This window comes from Triturus cristatus, chromosome 4_1, assembly GCF_964204655.1.
Source record: "Triturus cristatus chromosome 4_1, aTriCri1.1, whole genome shotgun sequence".
Taxonomy (NCBI): domain Eukaryota; kingdom Metazoa; phylum Chordata; class Amphibia; order Caudata; family Salamandridae; genus Triturus; species Triturus cristatus.
In genome coordinates this window covers 23,006,353-23,028,528 of record NC_140585.1, presented here as the reverse complement: position 1 = coordinate 23,028,528, position 22,176 = coordinate 23,006,353, and the positions used below count along the sequence as shown (strand labels likewise).

The window sequence follows — 22,176 nt, the reverse complement described above, 5'->3', positions numbered from 1 at the left end:
TTCGATCAGACACTTCTTCTCAATAATTTTTTTAGTTCAGCAAATTTCTTTCTCATTTCCCTTGTTCTTGACAAAAATGTTATCTTTAATTCTAAATCTGAAACTTACTTATCCTTGTGAAGTGCAGTTCTATCTACTTGTGCAACTATTTGTACATTGTTAACAGCACCATTGGTAAAATAGTACAACATAAACACATCTTACACCCAAAGCAAAAATGTTATATCTATTTTTAGGACTGTCAATATCTGCTATGGTATCTAAGTTATCCTATAAATAAAATGTACTAAATATGTACCGTATGTACAAAGTGTGTTTCCACGCTTGAATGACTTTCTGTCTTTTGCCCCTTCTTTTATTTTAACTACTTGGATATGGTTCATGAAAAATCATCTTCGTCTCGTGTGCTAAAACCCAGAAATGTTTTCTGTAACACTGTTAGGGGGCCTCAAGTCGTTTTCATTGTCCTGCTCACTGTTGTTGTCACTGTCCCTTTCCTTTCTAAAATCTACTTCTTCTATCTTTTGTAAGATTATGTAAGTCCACTCAAGTGGCCTGTCCAATTTCTCCTGCTCTAACTTGTTTGTTATTTCAGAGATCTGGTCTTCAAGAGTTTTGTTCCTTTTCTCACTATCTTATACTTGAGTCTCTTTACTCCACTGGGCCACATGTCTCCTTTTCTTGGCCTTTTTGCTATCCCTTCTTCTTCTTGTCCTGACTTTCTTGTTCCTTTCTTAACACTCCTCCTATTCCTATTATCTTCCTTGCTTTCAGACTCTGTGTCTGCTTGTATTTCACTTCCCCTTATCTTGAACTGTATGATTTCTGAGTCGTCTGTTCTCTCTTTTTCCTGTTCTTGCCTCTGCTCTTGACTTTGTTCCTGTCCTAGTTCCGTAGTACTTTCTAAATCGTTGTCAGGTGAAAAATCGCTGAGTCTTACACCAGGCTGCACAGTCTGATCTAGTCTCACCAGTTTCACAGTCTGCTTCTCTTCTGTTAAAAGCTTCTGGTTGCTCAGCACCTGATTCTGAACTTGTATCCGAAATCCGCAGTCTATTTCTCAGTGGCCTGTCTTGTGGATCAGGTACATATGCTTCTCTCATTGCTCGTCCCATTAGTATCTTGTAGGGATTTAAACCTGTCCTTCTGTCAGGTGTACTTCTCATGGTTATTGGAACTAGGGGCAAAACATTCGGCCATTTCAAGTCAGTGGAATCACACATGTTTGCTAAGTTGACTTTCACTGTGCCATTCACCTGCTCACCAACTCCAGACGCTTCTGGACAATAGGCACCGTGCAGTTTCTGTTTAGTGCTCAGTATTTCACAGATCAGACTGATAACTTCGTTGGCGAAATGAGTTTCCCTATCTGTGTGTGCCTGTCCATGATACATGCGTGCAAAATGGGCAAACATACTGTCGGGCATAACAGCTCTTTCATCTTGGTAAACCCAAACATCATCCTCTTCTTTTTGTGTGCCACCTTCTTTCACCCATGTTTTCTTTTCCTCATCGCTTGCCTGATCCTGCAACTGCCTCACTTCTTTCCATGTTTCTACTGTGTTAGTGAGCATGAGACATTGGGAAAAAGTGTCTTCCTTCGCTTGTGCCTGATTCAAAGAACAATCCTGTTTTGCGCAATATTTTGCCAATTCATCAGCAAACCAATTCCCTCTGGTAATGTAGTCAGTTTCACATTTGTGAGCAGCAGGACATGCTAACGATCCCCTATCAGCTATTCATTTTTTCTTCTTTCTCCACCTGCTTCTCCATTTTTCAACATCCCTCCTTTTTCTCAGCAATATCAGCAATTCTTTATTTTTAGCTCTTCTTCCAGTAGTGTTTAAGTTTTCTATGCCATTTCCTGTGAAATCTAATCTATATGGTTTCTGCAAATCCCTATATTTGGAGATATGCACTCCTGTCTCGCTGGCAGCTTCTTCCAGTTTTTCCTGCAAATTCTTACTTTCCCAGGTAATGCTTCTACTCAAAGATTATCTCTTCATCCTGGTAACATTTTAATCTGTTCATGCTTACCGTTCCAAAATTTAATTCCTCCATATCTACCTTTAATTCTGCAATATCTATCTGTTGGCGTTCTGCACCTTTTCTATAGCCACTTCTTACCCATTCTCCCAACTCTTCACTTGTCAGACCCAAAAAGACTTTGTTTAATCTTTTACTAGGTTTCGTTCCATGCAACCATCCAGTCGGTTTTTCAGCCAGTAACTGAGTTCCAACCGTGTAAGTCGGAGCTTTTGTCAGATCTGTCGTTGTATCCAATCGGGACACACTAGGCTGTATATTCCTGACACTTTCAGAGAATAACTCTCTTCTAGGATCTGGTCTTGCCTCATTTAACGGTATGGTCAGTGAATGTTCTTTCTCTACCTCACTTTTGCAAACAGAAATTTCAGAATCTATATTCATCTGGACTGTTAAAGCTTCCATATTCATAGGCAGTTATTTCAATCTCTCAGACAATTCTCTTGTCCTGACTGCTAACTCATTTTCTTCTTCTTCATGATTTGACCCATTTATCACTTGTGTTTCTTGCCAAGTAATCGTATTACTCATTGGAAGGAGTTCTGGCTTCATTACTGTACTACTAATTTGAACAGGTTCCTGTCTATATATTGCACTACTCCCTATGGGGACTGGAACAGTTTGGAGAACTTTTGGAGTTTCTGCTGGCAGTGCCTTTGGCACCACTTTCGCAAACTCCCCTTGATATGGAGGTGGTCTGTTACCCAGAATGTCATCCAGCAGCTCATCTTTAGTATCATTGTACCTACAACCTGAAATTTGTCCTGCAATCTGTGCCACAATAGATCGTCGTCGTTTCAACCCTATGGGCGCTTGGTGGAGTGTCACAAGCGGGTCTTCATCAGGACTGTGGAGGAGGCGGCCCTAGGATTTCAAGGGCGGTCAAGGCAAATTGATTGGAGGGGTATGGTTATTCTAACAGGATGTCAACTGTGAAATGAATTGCACAGAAGATCAAAGAATGATTGTTTTCTTGGGCTGGTAACACGGAGTCCTCACGAAACACTGCTTCCTCCACAGTCCTGATGATGACCCGCTTGTGACACTCCACCAAGCGCCCATAGGGTGGAAACGTCGACGATCTATTGTGGCACAGATTGCAGGACATAGTTGTTACCAACTATTTAATTTGTTTAACTTACTTGTTACTGCATTTTGAATCTGGCATTTCAAAAACAAACCACATCCCCCCACCCTCACCTCACTGCACTATGTATTTATATCACCACTGAGCACCACTATCTCACTATTGTGTATCACTGTATGAATTTGGAAGTATAAAATTCCGCAATGTGTTTCTGTTTATCGAATGTTATCAATTCTGATACATAAATCAATAAAAATCCTTTCTCTGTGTTCTTGTTCCTCTTTCCCCTTTTGTTCAAGAAATGTTTTTGCTTTCAGAAATGTATTATATGTTATGCTGAAGTAACTACGGCTAACTACAATACGCATTGTTTCTACCCAAGGGAACCATTGTTCTTTATACGTTAAATACCCAGGTTCCTAGGGACACAGGATCACCCCATTGTGTTAATATATAGGGACTCAAACCTAGTTTCAATGTCTGCAACTCTGACCATAGCTCAATTTTATGCAACCCTTTCCTCTCCTCCAACAAGTCCTAATAGACACTGGGGAGGAGGTGACAGCACCTGGCTACTACATATGCTCTAAGAACAATTGATGGACAGAATTCAGAACAATGTCATACATTCACCCCAGTACAGAGATCTGGGCCTAAATCCATCGTTGTTTTGATCACCATGACATTCCAGTTTGGACCCAGCCATATTCAAATCAGTCTTGACTCTGCGCCCAATGGGAACAGTCCAGTGTGAACTGCCATGCCAGGTCCTCCCTGGACTGGAAACAAGCATCCTAGGACCGGTTTCAGCCAGGATAGCTTGACTCCAGTGGCTTGGAGAGCATGCAACCCACATCTGGGCATACCCGTCCCACTCGGGGTGACATATGCAAACAAAACAATTGATGGACAGAATGCAGAACAATGTCACACATTCACCCCAATACAGAGATCTGGGTCTAAATCCATTGTTTTTTTGCTCACCATGCCATTCCAGCTAGCCTGGCTGATGAAGGCTGTTAGCCTGAAACCGGTCCCAGGATGCTTGTTTCCAGTCCAGGGAAGACATGGCTTTGCAGTTCGGGCTGGACTGTTCCAATGAGGCACAGGATCAAGACTGATTTACATATAGCTGTGTCGAAACTGGGGTGGCGAAGTGAGCTAAAGAACGATGTTGGTTTCAACCCAGATCGGTGACTGGGGGGGGAGTGTCTGAAAAGTTTCAGCGCTCCGTCCATCATTTCCTTATGTTTGCTTTGTTTGCCCTAACTTGGCAGGGTATGCCCAGACGTGGGTCCCTTGCTCACTTTGCCACTTTCTTCAAGCTAGCATGGCTGATGAGGGCTGTTAGCCCAAAACCGGTCCTAGGATGATTGTTTCCAGTCCAGGGAAGACACGGCTTGGCAGTTCGGGCTGGACTGTTCCCATGAGGCACAGGATCAGACTGATTTGCATATGGCTGTGCATGAAATGGGGTGGCGAAGTGAGCTAAAGAATGATGATGGATTCAACACAGATATGTGACTGAGGATGAGTGTCTGAAAAGTTTCAGCGCTCTGTCCATCATCTCCTTGTGTTTGCTTTGCTACGCATAATCCCCAGCCCATTATATCCTCAGGGGATTTAGCTGGCAAGGGAGGTGTCAAAGCACATTGCTGCTGCTCAAAGGGAGTGGGTTGGGGGTAGGTGAAGATGTCCCAATAAAACCTGCCTCCCCTGTGAGGCCCCTGCATGCAACCCATCCTCCCTGCATCCGCCATGGCCTAAAAGTGATGGCTTGGTGGGGGATAACACTACTGGAAGGGCTCATGAGGCAGGGTACTAAGGTGAAAATGCCCCAAAGGCTAAAGTATCACCTGGCCCCAGCCTCAAAATACAGCACGGTAGTGGGGTGCGACCTAGACACTGTTGCAACATTAAAGTAGGAGGGCAGGGACTGGGAAAGATAGTCACTCTCTTTGGCTGGTTTACAAAGGCCCCAAAAACAGGCCCACAGGTGACCCTGGGTCCACAGCCCTTCGACCAATGCCCAATTACCCGCCTTCCCAACTCAAGCCTGACTGGTCCTAAGCCCCGGGACATGTCTCTCCCCTCCTAGGATGCACTACACTGCCCCTACTGACGGGTGTCTGCTTGTCTTGTGTACCTGCCCACTGTGGACTGATTCATTGAATTACTGAAAACTGAGGACTTCCTACCGCTTTTTACAGCCGTGTAAGGCTCCTTGGAAGGATAGCAAGTGGTCCCTGCCCCAGGGCGGGACTCATATCTGATGTGCAGGTTAGAGTGTTGGGATTCGTTGTATCATGCTATTGTTACTTTGTGTTACGCTATTGCTACTTTGTATCATGTTATCATTACTTAGTATCATGTTATTGGTACTTTCTAGCATATTATTGCTACTTTGTATCCTGTTGTTGGTACTTTGTGTTGTGTTATTGTATCTAATGTCAGAAATGAACCACGTGGCAATAATTTGCCTCTTTCTTCTGTTTCTAGGACCGGGATCTGAGACCGGAAGAGATTGAAGGTAAAAATAGTGTATCAGAATTGATTTTTGTACATATGAAACAATTATTGCACTCACAGTCTGTATGTGGAGTCCCACACTGCCATATAAAGACACAAGAACACCTGCACACTGCCTCTCTCACACACAGCCATGTAAGAATACACACACACGTATGTAAACTGTACATGGTTAGAGATAAGCGTAAAGCACCCAGGGCTCGGAGTGGAACCGGTCGTGGACGGCTAAAGCCTTGTGACTTAGGGCTGATGTAAATCTTGTCGGACGGGTTACTCTATCACGACGACGGTGACGGATATCCTGTCTGATGAAATACAAGCCCCAATATATCGTATGGGATTTATATTTCGACTGCAAGGATATTCATCGCCGTTGTGATGGAGTAACCCGTCCGACAAGATCTCAATCAAACCCTCCGTGTTCTTTAAAGAGACGAGTTTTCAACTCTTTCCTAAACTGGAGCGGCGTTGGGGCTCTCCTGATGGATGTTGTCTCGGGTCTTGGGTGTGTAGGTGGAAAACAGCTGCGGTCTTGTTTTTTTTCCTGCTTCCTGTACTCTGATGGTGTTATGGCTGTGAGTGTGCCAATAACCACCACGGATGATGAGCTTGTCTGCAAGATACGCAGGGCCGCTGGTCAAGAGTAGGCTTGTCCAGGACAGCAGCGACCTCCTAAATGTCGCTGCGCCACCCTTGCTCTGGTCTGCTCGTCTCCCTACCGCCAGCAGACAGTTGGGGATCCTCTCCGGATGCAGAAAGAGTCCTAGCAGTCCTCTCGCAAAGCAGGGGCCGGGTCCACTACTCAGGGACTTTAACTCCCAGCTGATGGTGGCCCCACATCTGGCAGGAATGGAAACCTCCCAGTTAGGGTGCAAGCCCTGGAATATAGAATAACATCGAAGGTTGTCTAACACCCTGAGGCCTGAGGCCCGGTGCGCAATCACTGAGAAGTCCTTGAAGCGTTGTTATGCTGCATTTTGACACGTGTCTGTGAACTCGACAGACCCAGATCTGTTGCTGGTCTCAGATGGTTCTGCTCATTTTTAGGTCTGGCTTCAGTCTGTAAAGACCTCATGGCACACTTATTCATAACACAACCTACACATATGGAATGTCCCTTTAGGTCAGCCATCTTCTACCTGTTGGAATAAGCCCACTTCAGCCATTGGCTCCCAGGGTTGTCCATCTCATGGCGGGGTTAGAGTGCCCAAAAAGTTTGCGCATTCGTACATTTTGTTGTCAGCGTTGCGTCTGTGGCGACAAGTAACGGTAGTTCTGGCTCCTCTGTTGATCGACGGGGTCAACGGACCTAGACCGATCAAGTGAGGTATGCTTACATTTTCTGTAGGTTCGGTTTACATATGATTCGGACAGGCGTCGTTGTGACTGCTGTCGCCCTATTGGAGTGTTGACTATAGGTATATCTGTCACAGCTCATTGTATACATCTGAAAGCCTTGTTCTTGAAGGGTGAACTGTGCAGTCAGTAGGTTCACTCTGAAGAGCCGTCATGGCATAGACTGCGGCCCTACCTAAACAGACCGAGGGCACTTATGACAACATTCCCAGCAACCTACACGATCCATTTGGAACACAATCAATTGATGAAATATTGGGGCAGCGGCATCCCCTCTCTCATTCGGCTCAACGGCCAGAGTTACATTGATGTGGAGGGCGCCTGACGCTCCCCTCTATGTAGAAGAGACCCTTATCTATGTGCGGGGTGATATGTAGGCGTGGAGGGCCCATTGCGTGGTGAAGAGTGTGTGTTCAATGTCTACTCTTTCCTTATAGATAATGCTGTGTTCATGGGTTCTTTATTTCAGTCTGGCACATGGACTTTGATATGGCTAGGAAACCTTAAGTGTATATGAGGTCAGTATGGGGGCAGCTGTAGGGGACCACTGGACCTCCTAGGATAGCTATTAGGGGTTAGGGAGCTTTTCTTATGTTTTTGATATTTTTCGCCAAGGAGTTTGAATCAACTTCCTGGTGGCTAATCTGTTTGTGGGTATAGTATCCTGCTTCGCTCTTTTGTAAGTCCGGCTGTCAGAGGGATTTCGTTTCTTGCTGATTGTCACCATCATAATCAATATCATCAATCGAGATCTACGGATTGTGAAAGAAGTTTTTTCTCTTCCCTTCCTAGCTGTGAATGTGTAATCAACACACCTGTCAAACATCACATCTCCGTGCAGGGTGGTGCCATGGCCACTGAGAGGGGTCAGCCTTTCCTTGCACAATCCCAAAGGATGCTCAAGAGACCTCATCCTGCCCAGTGCTGGACACGTGTCTGAAGGTCGGTCTGGGTCGGTGGGAGGCTGGGCCACCCCTTGACATGATTGACGAGCCGTCCTTCTCACAGAGGAGCTTTGAGGCTCTCTGTGCCCTGGCGAGTCTTGGCGCTTGGAAACCTTTTGTAGTCAGAGTCCACCGCCTTTCCAAGGTACTTTGTGGGTTCAAGTGAGGCGCCACATGCTGTGACGGGGGGGGCCCTGTACAAAGAGCTTGAACAAGGGCCCGGACTAGCTCCACGATGGCTGCGGTGTGGTAGGAGCACGCGGCGTAAGACAGGGAGGCGCTCTTGTAATACTGGTGCTGGCAATGGGACCTATGAAGGGGACAGTGAAGGGCTCATAGGTGCCTTTGCCCAGAGCTCTTATATGGGGTAATAATAGGATTCAGGTGTATTGACGCTACTAACTAAATTAGAACGTCTCTTGTGGGACAATCAATCATTCGCAAGAGGACAGCGACCCCCCGGCTGCTGTATGCGGTGAATCTATGTTGATATCTGCGGACTATTTCAAAAAGATCGATTCAATATTGCACTTATTATCATTGGATAAGTCAAGAGTGTGCTGTCTTTGTATAAGCTGAAGCTGACGTGGGATACGGGAGGCATGCAGCGCCTTGACTTCTCAAAATATCAGTGCGCTGTGCAGCTAGCGTAAGAGGTCCACTGCTTCGCAGGTAGGAACATGATTTGGCGAGGACGGCGACATGGGTTTAATAATAACTCTTATCCAATGAAAGGCTCCATCGCAGAAACCATATTTAGAACTTGACCCCAACATCTCCGTGCAGTGAACCCGGAATACAGCAGGGCGGCTGCAAGAGATCAGTGCTGAATGAGTATGCCTCAACTGATGGTTGGGAAAACTTACGTGTTATGGGGCATATTATCAAGACAGGCGATAAAATTATCACCGCTTTAGCGGCAGAAAACGGCCGCTAGAGCGGCGATAATGGGCTTGATAATATGCCCTTGAGAATTCCCATAGAAGCCCATGTTCTGGTGTAGGGTGACCAACCGTCCGTAAATTTCACGGACAGTCCGTAATTTCGGCCGTCTGTCCGTTGTCCGTTAAGGATTCTTTAACGGACGCCATTTGTCCGTAATTTTAACCGGGCACCGGTCGCACCACCCTAAGACGGCACAGCTTCCACCCACCTCCCTGCTTGACTCCGATGCTGTTGAGGTCGGGTGCAACAGACACCGATGCAGCACCAAAGCTCAGATACCCAGCAGCATTGGAGAGGCACAGCGGGATGGCAACCCTCACACCTTCCGCCCTTGATGAGCTGTTAAGAGGTGTTTGAAGGTGACTGAGAGGGAGGGGCTGCAGCTTCAGGAGCAGGGGCATCTATTCAGATGCAAACAGCCCTGAATACCTCACATCTCTGCAATATAGAGGGGCCTCACACATTCCCTTTCTGCCCAGGGCCCCAAACATCATAGAACCGACCCTGATTACCCCGAGGCAGCACATGATTCTCTTCACAGAGCTTAATTACTGTCACTAAATTGTAAGCAAACCTCGTTTCTTCAAACATGCAGTCTATAATGGAATAAAATAAAGAAATGGCACAATCACACCCACACTGATTAACAAAGTATGGAGGACAATCAGTTAAATCAGTTCTCTTGGAGTATCTCCTTTAAGTACTGTACATCACAGTGGGTGGTGGCAAAGCTAACATTTTGGAAAGAGAGCCTGTCTTCTCCTGGTCTTGTCCAGGAGTGGGTGAGGAGCCCTACCCCTCCCTGGAAGAGACGAAGATGATACTAGAATACTGCATGCCCACCCCTGTGCCCACCCTGGTGGATCCTGTTCCCCCTCCTATGATGGCCCCTGCCCCCCCAGCGATGGTTCCTGTCCCCCATGTGGTGGCTCCTGCCCCCCCAACTGTGATAGCTCCTGCTCCCCCCCCCCCCCCCCCTGTGGTGGATCCTGTCTCCGCCCTGGGTGGCTTCTGTCCCAGCCCTGGAATAGCTCCTGCAGCAAGGGTGAAGTTCTTGATGGGCCTCTTCTCAAAAAGGCTCAGCTCAAAATTAATATGAAAAGGTGGGCAAGTGAGTAAGTGAAGGGATGGGTGGGTGGCTGGATGAATTAGTGAAAGGGTGAATGGATGAATGAAAGATTGAATAGATGGATAATGAGAGAGGGTGGATAGATTGATGAGTGAGTGGAAGGATGGATGAGAGAAAAGGTAAATAGTTGGATGTATGGGTGGAAGGGTAGCTGGATGGGTTAAAGGGTGGATGGATTAGTGAAAGGATGGATGAGTGAAAAGGTGGATGATGAGTGAGTGACTGGGTGGATGGATAGATGAGTGAAATGATGGATGGATTGATGAATTGATAAGTGCAAGGGTGAATGGTTGGACGGATGAGTGAAAGGGTGGATGTAAGGATGGATGCGTGAGTGAAAGGGAGGGTAGATGGACAAAAGGATGAATAGATGAGTGAAGGAGTGAAAGGATAAATGGATGAGAGAAAGGATGGATGAGTGATAGGGTCAATGGATGGATTCATGAGTGGATGAGTAGATGGATGGGTGGGTGGATTGAAGGAAGGATGGCTAAGTGAAAGGGTCAATGGAGAGAGAAAGGGAGGATGGATGGATGACTGAAAGGGTGGATGGGTGAAAGGATGAGTGACTGGGTGGATGGATGGATGAGTAAGTGAAAGGATGGCTGGATGGGTGAAAGGGTAAATGGCTGGATGGATGAGTGAATGGATGGATGGATGGGTGGACGAGTGGATGGATGAGTGTACAGATGGATAGGGTGAAAGGATGGATGGATGGATAATGGATAGATGAGTGAAAGGATGGATGAAGGGATGGATGAATGAAATGATAGATGGAAGGATACATGATGGATAGGTTTGCAAATGGTTGAATATGTTTGGATATGGCTGGCCTTACTTATATACTATTGCACAACCTCCTCTGATGGGTCTGTAAAACTTACCTATTGTCCTGAAGTTTTGTCCTGAATTTTGACCTCCTGTCCTGAATTTGTGTCCTGAATTTTGACCCTTTGTCCTGAATTTTTACACTCACCGTACTGAATTTGCACCAATGCCAGTTGGTCACCCTATTCTGGTGTGAACCTGGGCTTCTATTGGAATTCTCTGCGTCATATTATCAAGCCCATTATCGCCGTTTTAGCGGCACTTTTCTGCCGCTAAAGTGGTGATAATTTTATCGCCTGTCTTGATAATATGCCCCTATATGTATTATCACCTAAGCTATGATGGCAATGGGTAAAGGAAGGCAGTTCAATACAGATGAAACATAAAGCTTCAATCCTGAGTGAAGAAACAATGCTTCGGGGATTGAAGGACGTCAGGAGACACAACATTGGGGAGAAAATAGGGGATAAAGACTGGCACAGAAATGTAAAACTATCATGAGAAGAGCAATATTTAAATAAAAATTTAAATAAAACAGAGTATGCCTGACCCCCATAAATATGACTTAAAATCAATCCAGGCAGCTCTATGACTTTATTCACATACTTAAAATGCAAAGTACAAAAATGTCAAGGTTATCATGATCCAAAATATTAAAAATGTAATGGTAAGTATCTCTATTAGTATATCTATTAGAATGTAATTGAAAATATTATAGGTTGAATACAGTTTCAAAAATTAAAATTAATATATTAAAAAATATATCCATGCAAACCAAAAACATTAATGTACTCACTTTAACAATATACAGTACACAAGACTTAGAAAATATTTTCAATTAATTAAAATACAGTTTATCATTAAAATATATATTAAATGTTTTTATATTAACATAAAATGAATGTTCAAATAAAAATGTATACTAATTATATGTTATGTTAAGGAATAAAACTCCACCACATAAACATATAATTAATAACCACAGAAAAATACAGAATTTTTCTTCAACCAATATGGATCTTATTTAAAAATATAAAATAAGAACGAATATTAATGAAATACTAAATATATATATAGGAACTAATTTAAAAAGCGAAATTGAAAATAATAAAAAAAATAATAATATGTTCTAAAAATATATATAATTTCAAGTTAACTTTAAAAAAATTGCAGGAAAAAGTAATATGTTGTAACCTACTGCAACCCAACAATGTAAAAAAAAAAGAAAAAAAACAATTCAAATACACAGTTATAACAAAAATCCTACAAAATGTGGCTAAAAATATGTGCATTTGGGAGTTAACATTTACCATTCTAACTTCAGTCTAACAAACATAGGGGAAAGTGCATACACTGGTGCAGAGGAAGGGCAGATTTACTATTCCAGCTCGGGTCTAACAAACATTGAAGAAAATACAACCGTTAGGGCCGTAGTTACTGTTCTTACTCCAGCCTAACAAACATTGTGGAAAGTTCACGCATGGGGAGGGGTCAAATGCAACACACACAATTAAAACTAGAAGTCATTACAATTATTTCATAAAAATAAATATATATTTAAAACAAGTATACTAAAACCCCCAAAAAACACATACTTTAAAAATGAACAATTATATCAGAATTGCATACAACTATTTTTTATTTTGAAAAATAACTAAATAAACAGTTCCCCTCAAATAATCACATCCTTAATGATAAAAACTTGAAGGGTTCGGTTCACAAAGATAAACTGAGACAAAAATCTAGCCTTACCACTTTCGGTATTCACAGAAGGCATTAGTAAATGCCTTTGTGGATACCCAAAGCCATAAAGTTAATCTTTCATCTCAGTTTACCTTTGCAAATCAGGCTGTAATTTTGATTAAAATGTCAGTATTTTTTTTAAAAAAGGCTACCCACTCTTTCCCCAATGCACCCCACATGCCAGAAAAACAAACATAATTTGAAAGTATGAAACAGGCAGCATTAAGTAATGTACACTTTAAAAATAACAATACCAGCCCAAACCAATACACACAAGGCTATCCATTACAAATGCATACAATAGGATGAAAAGAAACATATGTTTTCTGTTTTTCGCCTTGTGAGTGATAGATGGTTTGATGGAAGAGTTTCTGCTAGGCGACAGCCACTGGAGCTGCTGTATGGCTGCTTCATCTCGCGAGACTACTGTTCATGCTGTGTAGTGCTTTCAGATCAGGGCACTGGTTGAGAACAGGAGTCATCGATGTATGACCTTGGCTGCTGCCTGTCTCTAAAAGCGAATAAACCAATATTGGAAAAATCATTTAAACATTTAAATGTCTCATCCAGTCATATAAAATTATTACAGACAAGTACCAGTGATGGTGACAAGTGTTTCTGAAAAGTGATGCAGGGTTGAAAGTGTGACACAAGTCCTGACTGCCATGATTCTCACTCCCCACAAAGCATGCCTCGTCAACTCGTGCTGGTCAGCATTGCCGTGTTCTTTGAGCTTCCCGTGGGTCCTGCGACTACTGTGTAGGGGGTGGGGCGGGGGTTCTTACGTCCCTCGCCTTACACTTAACTTTGGCACATGACATTTCGTCTCTTTGACATCACACAAAGTAAATGATCATGCTTGAGGAACTGTGACGTCATCCCGCTGTCGTTAATCTACTTGTCATCGGTTAGGGTTCACTGTTCTGAGTGACGTGTTCCAATGATCTTTATGAACTGAGCCGAAAGTAAAGAACACAATTAGATTTACTTTTAGACAGCGACAGACAAAGCGAACAGATCTGGCTTTAAAGTGACATCACATGCAGGCTTCTTTTCTGCATAGCTTTGCTTCCATGTGTTACCGCAAACATATTGGCTGTTCCAATGCTTGTTCCATAGAGATGTCAAACATGCACACACCTGCACAAGCAGCCAGTCCTGTGTATTCTTCTGCCTGCTAGGACTTTAGCCTCCCTTCTTCCACCACAGATAGGAGTCCATGGTTCCCTACAGGTCCAGTATAGACTGGTTCTGGTGGCAGAAGTGCCGGGACTGCAGGTGGAAAGTGCAATTCTTGGCATGGGACTGCTATGTACCCCCTTCTGCCAGCCGCATCCATCTGCCCTGACGCCCTCTCCTCTCTCCTCTCTTTCCAGAGCTGAAAGAAGCCTTCAAGGAGTTCGACAGAGACCGTGATGGCTACATCAGCTACAAGGACCTGGGGGAATGTATGCGGACCATGGGCTACATGCCCACTGAGATGGAGCTGATCGAGCTGTCGCAGAGGATACGTAAGTGCCTCATGGCTACCAAGCGGCTGCTGTAGGTTGGCTAATGTGACGCGGCTGTGGGAGGGGAATCGCTTCCACTGGATAAACCTTCTGCCATAGAGGGTATCACAGGGAAGGAACGCCTTCTAAAGTACCAATGTTTGATGGCTCGTGCTTGCCTCCTCTCCAACATCTCACTCTACTGCCTGTTTCTGCTAACTCTTTCTAGTCTGCTCATTATTGTGACCATATTGAGTAGGAAGTGCTAACACAAGCAAGAAGTTGTGAAACTGGGGAAGAAAATCACACAAGGGTCTCAGAGTCAACGAGACCAAACGGAAAACCAAGGCGTGGGACATCCAAAGAAAGGAAGACATTTCAATATCATCATTGACTCCTTTTGGCTGAAAGCTGGGATTTTTGTTATCAAGAAGGTCTCTCTTTGTATCGGTCATTGATTGTTGTCCCTGTCAGGCTTTTACAACCTGGAATCAAACTTGACTGATATTGTGACCATATTCCAGTCAATATTTCACTAATGAGAATGTTGCTCTTTATTTGACCAACACATGGTTTTTCACTTGATTATTTCAAGAGAGAGGAAAGTGACATTCCCAGTGTCACATTTGAAAGTGTCCTTACTTCACACAGCTCGGGCAATAGATAGTTACTCCTCCTAAGTTACCTCCTTTTACTTCAAATTCTTTGCCACTGACTCAAGTTGCACAAATTTGTAAACATTTTTGTTGGGTACATGTGCAATTGATCATTTTTCTGCTGGTCGTATAAAACCCTGAAGAAGGACATAAATGTAGTATGAGTCATTATTTTACATGACTGACACTGTGTATGAAAATGATAGAGTTTTTGAACTTTTGATGATGGTGAAATTAAGAATAAATAGTTTATTTGAAAATTTGAAAAAAGTAATTGAAAAACATTCCAATAAAAAGCTTGTTGAAGTTTGGGTCACATATGAAAGGCTGACAGTGTTCTTGTAAACTTTTCTGTAGTGAATAAAAAGAAATGCACTGACAAAAATAGACAGCACCTGGAATTTATTTTCCTCCTTGGACACTGGGATAGGATTGTCCATCACTGCTTGCATTGTGTACCCACAATTGTCCTTTGGGATACAAAAGGCATTAATAAATAATCAATATACCAAATATGGTGAGACGATTTCCAAACATTAGAGTGTGGGAAGGACATAGTAAATAGACGCTTGTGTACTAAACCCTAGTCAGAAACTTTTAAATCTCACTCGACTCCCATCCTGCACTTGTGACTATGGGACTGACCTGTGTGGAGGCTAGTACCTAAACCCTGCAAAAAGTAATAAATAACCCAGTTGAGGCTGGGACTAGCTTCTACTAAGGTTGCTATATGAGCCTATGGAGGCTGGTACCTGAACCCTACAAGGAGTAATAACTACTAGCCCAGTTGAGGTTGGGACTAACCTCTACTAAGGTTAGTAGAATACCCTTTGGAGGCTGGTACTTGAACCCTGCAAAGAGTAATAAATAACCCAGTTGAGGCTGTGACTAGCCTCTACCAAGGTTACTAGATGATCCTATGGAGGCTGGTACCTGAACCCTACAGAGTAATACCTAGCCCAGTTGTGGATGGGACTAGACTCTACTGAGGCTGCTCTACGGCCCTACTGAGACCGGTAACTGACACTAATGGTGGATGAAAGCTGACCCCTGGGAGGCTGGTGATATCCCACTACCAAGATTGGTGACCAAGGTATAAGGAGACGAGTGCTTGATGTCATTAAAATATTGGACCTATAATGAAAATTAATCTGTTCTTCCTTTGTATTTTTAACGTTTGAAAGGCACAACTATAACATCAACCGCAATGCAACTCAACACAAGATGTTTGATTTTCTCATCTTTGTTCTCGACAGCGGGCGGGAAGGTGGATTTTGATGACTTTGTTGAACTCATGGGCCCCAAGATGCTGGCTGAGACGGCGGACATGATTGGTGTCAAGGAGCTGCGTGATGCCTTCCGAGAGGTAAGAGACCTGCCAGGATTGGTGGAGACCTGGCATCGGGGTTTGGGGACCTGCTGGCCAATGTCTGACAAGGAATGTGGAGAACTTCAGAAGATCAGAGCGTTTGTCTTTTGTCTACAGAGACAGGAGAAGAAAGAATGTGGGGAGAACTGTGGCTAAGAGAAAGAGTAAAAAAGATTATTGAACAGAATCTGGTTGTGAGGGAAGTGAATTCTTACAATGCTGTTCTACATTGACAGCGGGGCAGCTAGTGGGTGGGGGGGGGGGAGAAAGCAACACAGAGTGTAGCATAGCATTTGAGAGGGGGAGCCTAAATGAGGAAGAGACAAAAAAAACACATGCATGCTCATGGAATATTAGAAGAAAAAGAATATAGTAGTTCCATGAGTGCTAACAGCGAAAGGACTCATCATCCAAACAGAAAGCAATAAAAAGGAAATAACCAAGATTCAGGAGAAACACAGAATAGAGATGAAAGCTACTGAATAAGAAGCAGGGAAATGGGATAGAAAATAAAACCATCCAATCGAGACCAAATCCCACTATATGTATATATTTGAATGTATTAAAGTCACTAGGGGAGTCGTACCGCAGGCCCCTGCAGACTTCTCTGGGTGAAGCTTGAACGGTCTTGTGGTACCATGGAGGTGACACTCGGTTGCGTTGGAGAACTCACAGAATGTTTGCAACAGGCTTTGTCTTCTAAGCCACAACCTACTTTGAAACATGGCTCTACAACCCACATCACGTGTGCTCAGCTTTTACTTTGTTTAACATAGAGTGCTACATGCATCCCAGTCTTCAATGGTTTGTAAATAGTGCATCATTCAAGCTTCCCAGGCTGTGGAACTCCTTGCCCAAAAAAATGCGACTGTTAAGAAATCAACACATTGTTAGCAAAAAATGTAAAACGTAGGGGCATATTATCAAGCACGGTGTTAAAATAATCGCCGCATTAGCGGCAGAAAACTGCCGCTAAAGCGGCGATAATATGCTGCAGAGAATTCCAATAGAAGCCCATGTTGACACCAGAACATGTGCTTCTATGGGAATTCACAAGGGCACCATTTCTTGATAATATGCCCCGTAGCTCTTCCCTTGATAACTCTTTTTTCCCTCACATCACCGCCTCTCCTCAGCCTGGGAAGCCCAAGGGCAGCTCTGCGCTCTATAAATCAATACACATGAACTTACACATAAACATAAGCTACAATAAAGCACAGTTGACCTATGAACTGTCATCAAAGAGCTGCAGGCAAACTGCAGGGTACAGGTTACAATGTGATGTTTTTCCCCAGTATTTCATTACCCAATATTGCTAAAAAGGGATTTGTTTTGGTAGAAATACCTTTGTATTAGTAAAGCCAACTCAGCCAGTCCAATGTTTCTGCTTCCAGACAATACAGTCTTACTCTATAGCACCTACTCGTATGGATGATGTGTGATTTCTGCACTTGTGGGGTGGTAGTGAGGGAATCCCTGGAAAAGAAGGGCATGGGGGGGCACCAAAAAAGACTGTCATGCAGCACGCCACCAGTGCTAAACTGGCTCTGATGATGTAAGGGTTTATGGAGTGATGTGACTAGCAATATCATGATGTCGCCATCACTGTTGTCGTCAGGAATGACATCAATTATGTCATTTACATTTGTCATGAGTGATGTAATATGTCAGGTTATAGGCAGTGTTTTCAGAGATATTGTTAGCTCACTAAAATACATTTCGACTGCTAACTATGGGATCCCTTTATCCTTTGTGATTTTCTGTACATTACTGTTTAAAAAAAAATCTATTTAAGATCTTAGTACCGTACCTAACTATAATGTCCCTTTCACATTCGATTTTTCGGTGAATTTCTGTGGCCTTTTCTTTATAATCTGATTTGAGGTTATGCCCATCTCCCTCGAGGCAGCCTGCACCGAACCCCTCCCACCACCTTGCAAGCTGCCAAGCCCTCTGCTGCACATGCACTACAGCCGTGCACAGTGAAGGCTGGTCGAAAGGGCTGGCTTCTGGACAGGCCCTGCACCAAACCCCGTGGTTGGCACCCCCCTGTTGACGGCCAAGCCTTTCTGCTGCACACAGCCTTAAACTGTGTGCAGCGCCCTGCAAGCAACACACCCCAAGGTAGCTCCCAGTGTGCACACCTACAGCCTGACAATAGTGATTTCCTGTGTGGTACCGTGGTTCCAATGGCCAAAAATATGTTTTTTAGATTTAACCTCAGAAGGGTGCATTTATAGCGCTGCTCTATTACTCACCAGTAATCTTCATTACTCCTCGTCCCATTCAGAACAAAGTGGAGATAAGCATCTCCTGACAGAAAAAAAGAAAAGAGAAATGCTGGGACGCTAGCCCTAGCCCCTCGCACTGGAAGTACATAAGCAGTACTTACCCAGCATCCCGCCTGAACTTCCAAGCCCCCACAGGAAGTCCGGCCGTCCGGGAGGGAGGGCGGGGCACATGAATGGGACGAGGACAACGGGACCTGGAGTAATGAAGATTACCGGTAGGTAATAGAGCATTACACCCAGGTCCCTTATGTCCTCGTCCCATTCAGAACAAACTGGAGATTAACAAAGCAGAAAACCCAGCCTTCCAAACCCTCAAGCACACCCAGGAAACCACACCAAAAGGCAGCAACCCAAGGGAAGCAAAAGGGAGAACCGCAGGCACCAACAGGCAGAGCACCCAGACAGGAAAGTACCCCACCAAAGCAGGGACGCACCCACCAAAACAAACAGGAGACAATCAAGCCGAAGAAGAGGACAACCCCCAGAGGGCAGCCAGCACACACCAGGATTCCCCCCCTTGCAAGCAAGGAAGGAGGAGAGCCCACCAAACAAAACAACCAACATAGGCCGCCCACAACTAAAGGACAGCAGGGAGGCCACACAAAGAAGAAGACCCCCAGCGGCCCAACTGGCCAGAAAGACAGAAAAGGCCAGCAGGGACGCAACCAGGGACTGGAAACCAGGACCAAGGAAAACAGAAGGTGACAGCTAGGAGGCAGCCAACCAGAGAAAGAGGAAACTGAGGACCCAGACCAACCAAAGGGACACCCCGACCCGCTAAACGGAGGTGAGCACGCCAAAAAGGCAAGCAGGACAAAAAAGGAAGCCAGAAAGGAGGCACCTTAATTAGACCCCAAAGGCAAACCCCCAGAAGAGAAACAGGTGCTACATCAACAAACACCATGGACCGCAGGGGGCCAGAGAAGACAAAGCCCCAACAAGACATGTCCAAGGGAGCCCACCGGACAAAATGTCGACAAGCCGAGCATCATTAGGCAGGCACAGAGGACCCGGCAGCCGCACAGACACAAAGCGAGCCCCAGCAAGAAAAGAAGGGAAGCCCCGATAGACAAACAGACACAGAAGCCACCCCAAAAGGGTAAGAAAGGAAGACCCCACAGCTACGGACGCAACAAGTCATGAAGGGTGAAAAGGGCCAACCAGAGCGTAGGAGAGTAGGATCTGCTTCACATGTTTACCCCCACTTTTTGCTGGTGTTTCACTGTTTTTCGACTTTAGTCTGGCTGGGACCCTGCTAATCACTGCCACAGTCTAGCTGCTTCCTCTCTAACATGATTCCATATACTTTAGGTACAGTTCAGATTGGATCTGAGGTGCCCCTATAAGTCCCTAGTATATGGTATACTATGTACCCAGGGCATAGGTACTCCAGAGGCCTACCAGGGGCTGAAGCATGTATTATGCAACCCCTGGAAAGCCACCCAAAATGACACCACAGGTCTGCTACTGCAGCCTGGGTAAGGTGGTGCACACACCCCTTACTGTGATATAGGTTACCTAGATCACGATATATATACACACATATAAACCTATAAGTCACTCCTATTGCAGGCCTTATCAATCCTGAAGGCAGAGTGCTTGGTTCTTATGTGAGAGGGTGCTCCTGCATGAGCAGAGCCCCTCTGCAGCGTTCGGAGACCCTTCTCTGATGCTGTTTGTAGTGAAGCCTGACCATATACTCTTAAGTGCATTATAACCAAACGGTAAATGCTAACTTTGGACAGGCTGCACGGAAACATGTTGTGTTTTGTGTCAAACACCTTGGAATCATACCCCCACACCAGTAACTGGTGTGGGAGTATGATCCCACCCTTCTAGAGGGAGTGACATGACAGCACTGGTATACCCGGTAGAAACTTAATAGAGCCCTGGCATCTCAAAATGGATGCTGCAGCCACAGACACGGGTCTGGCCTCCTGCTGCTGATCGAAACTCCGGCAGGGAAGGCCTGGACAGTAGGTTTCCTGTCACAGGGAGGTGTAACCACCTCCCAGACAGACTTATGTGTATTGGGGTGGGTGGGAGCACTCTCTGAGTGCTTTGAAGTCCTGCACTGGGGTACATTTGGTGTCCCTGTGCATAGTCCAGCTCAAACCGGTTCAGGGGCTTCCAGCACCTCCTCTGGCACGAAACTGGAAAAAGGAAATGGGTGTACCAACACCTCATTTCCAAACCCTCCCATAGGTGGATCCCCAGAGTATGTCCAACCCCATACCTTAGTATAAGTATGGGACCCCTGTCCTTAGGACTTTAGATTACCCTGGATGAAACTCTAAAGCTGAATCCTGGACCTTCGATGCTCTGCTCAAGACCAGAGGACTGAAAAAATGTCCCTTGGGGTCAAGGAGTGACTCCCCTGCTTAGCAGGCACCAACAAAGAAATTTGCCGATCTGCATCATTGAAGCTCCCGACGGACTCCAAAGTATTTGCAGCCCAGGAAGAGGATTTCCAGACATCACAGAGGCCAACCCGAGTCCCCAGCAAAGCTGAGACCGGTAGCCCTCGTGAGTAGCGTGGAACCGGAACTCCTGGTCACCGTGCATTTCTACAAGTGCATTGACTTCTTGACATCTCTTGAAGTCATGCTTGGGCTGACTTGTAGCCCCCACCTCGAGCACTGAATCCACTGAAGATTGTCAGCCTGGTCATTCCGAGTGACCCATGGGCCATCATTTTGTGTTTCATCTTGACGTCCCTTCGCGATCCCTGGTCCGTTGACTGGTTGGTCCCTGAGTGGGTAACTTTGCCTTTCCTTGGGCTTTCCTGGTTGCTCCAGATGTGCCTTGACTCCCAACCAAGTGGTGAGTCCCACAGACCTTGCTGGTCTGCACCGAAGCATCTTTCTTGTTTCTGCGTGGGTTGCTGTTGCCAAAGGCAAGCCCGTCTGCGCCCGTCGGCGCCCGGAGCGCGCCCAGCGCCAGAACCCCTGCCTCTCCGTCCAGGCAGGCCTATTCCCACTTCGAGCTGCTGTCCTTCAAACATGGTGAGTGCCTGAACCTGAATCGTGACACAGAGTTCTGCATCTTTCCCTGGAAATCTAAAAAGATGTAGAGTCAGTCAGCCAAACCCCACTCAGAACGGGCCTATCCCTTGTCCCCAGCTTACCACCGCCAGAGCGCCATATTCGGCCCAGGGTGTGCTACACAGGCGCCAGCAATCCACCCCCTCAGATAATAACATGAGAGTAACACGCCCCAATCGTATCAACTGCGTGCTAATTAATATTCGATCTCTGATGAAACACAAAAACGATCTACACTGCTTTATTCAACTTCATCACCCTGATTTAATTTTCCTAACGGAAACTTGGGCACATGAAGCCAGCGACCCTGACTGGAATCAGGTAGCCCCACCTAATTATCGCATTTCCAATCTGGATAGAACTGGGACCACCGGGGGTGGAATTGCCCTGATATAGAGAGATCATTTCAAGGTCAGAATGATGCCCGAACCTCTACTAGCGGCAGAAGCTATGTTCCTGAGCATTAAATCAAACAATCAAGAGATCTTTCAAGGAATCCTAGTATACAGACCCCCCGGCCCTAGGAGTACATTCGTTACTCAGATACAAACTCGTATGGAGTCCTGTCTCAACTCAGCATCCTTCACATTGCTTGGTGACTTTAACTTTCATTTAGAGGTTACCAATAACGCAGACACCTCCAATTTAACAGATACCTTAGCTAGTTTTGGTCTGAAACAATTGGTACTACAATCTACACATCAAGCCGGACACACCTT

At 45.1% G+C, this 22,176-nt stretch overlaps 1 protein-coding gene across 2 annotated transcripts in view; it reads left to right on the top strand.

Moving 5' to 3' along the window:
- The window catches only part of LOC146839349 (calcium-binding protein 1-like), a 430,695-nt gene that overhangs the window by 388,083 nt on the left and 20,436 nt on the right, over window positions 1-22,176 (top strand). For both annotated transcript variants that reach the window (XM_085650347.1, XM_085650348.1), the window contains 3 exons: window positions 5,633-5,663; window positions 13,984-14,118; window positions 16,010-16,119. In XM_085650347.1, coding sequence (XP_085506473.1) covers window positions 5,633-5,663; window positions 13,984-14,118; window positions 16,010-16,119 — 276 coding nt within the window. The remainder of the gene's footprint in view (window positions 1-5,632; window positions 5,664-13,983; window positions 14,119-16,009; window positions 16,120-22,176) is intronic.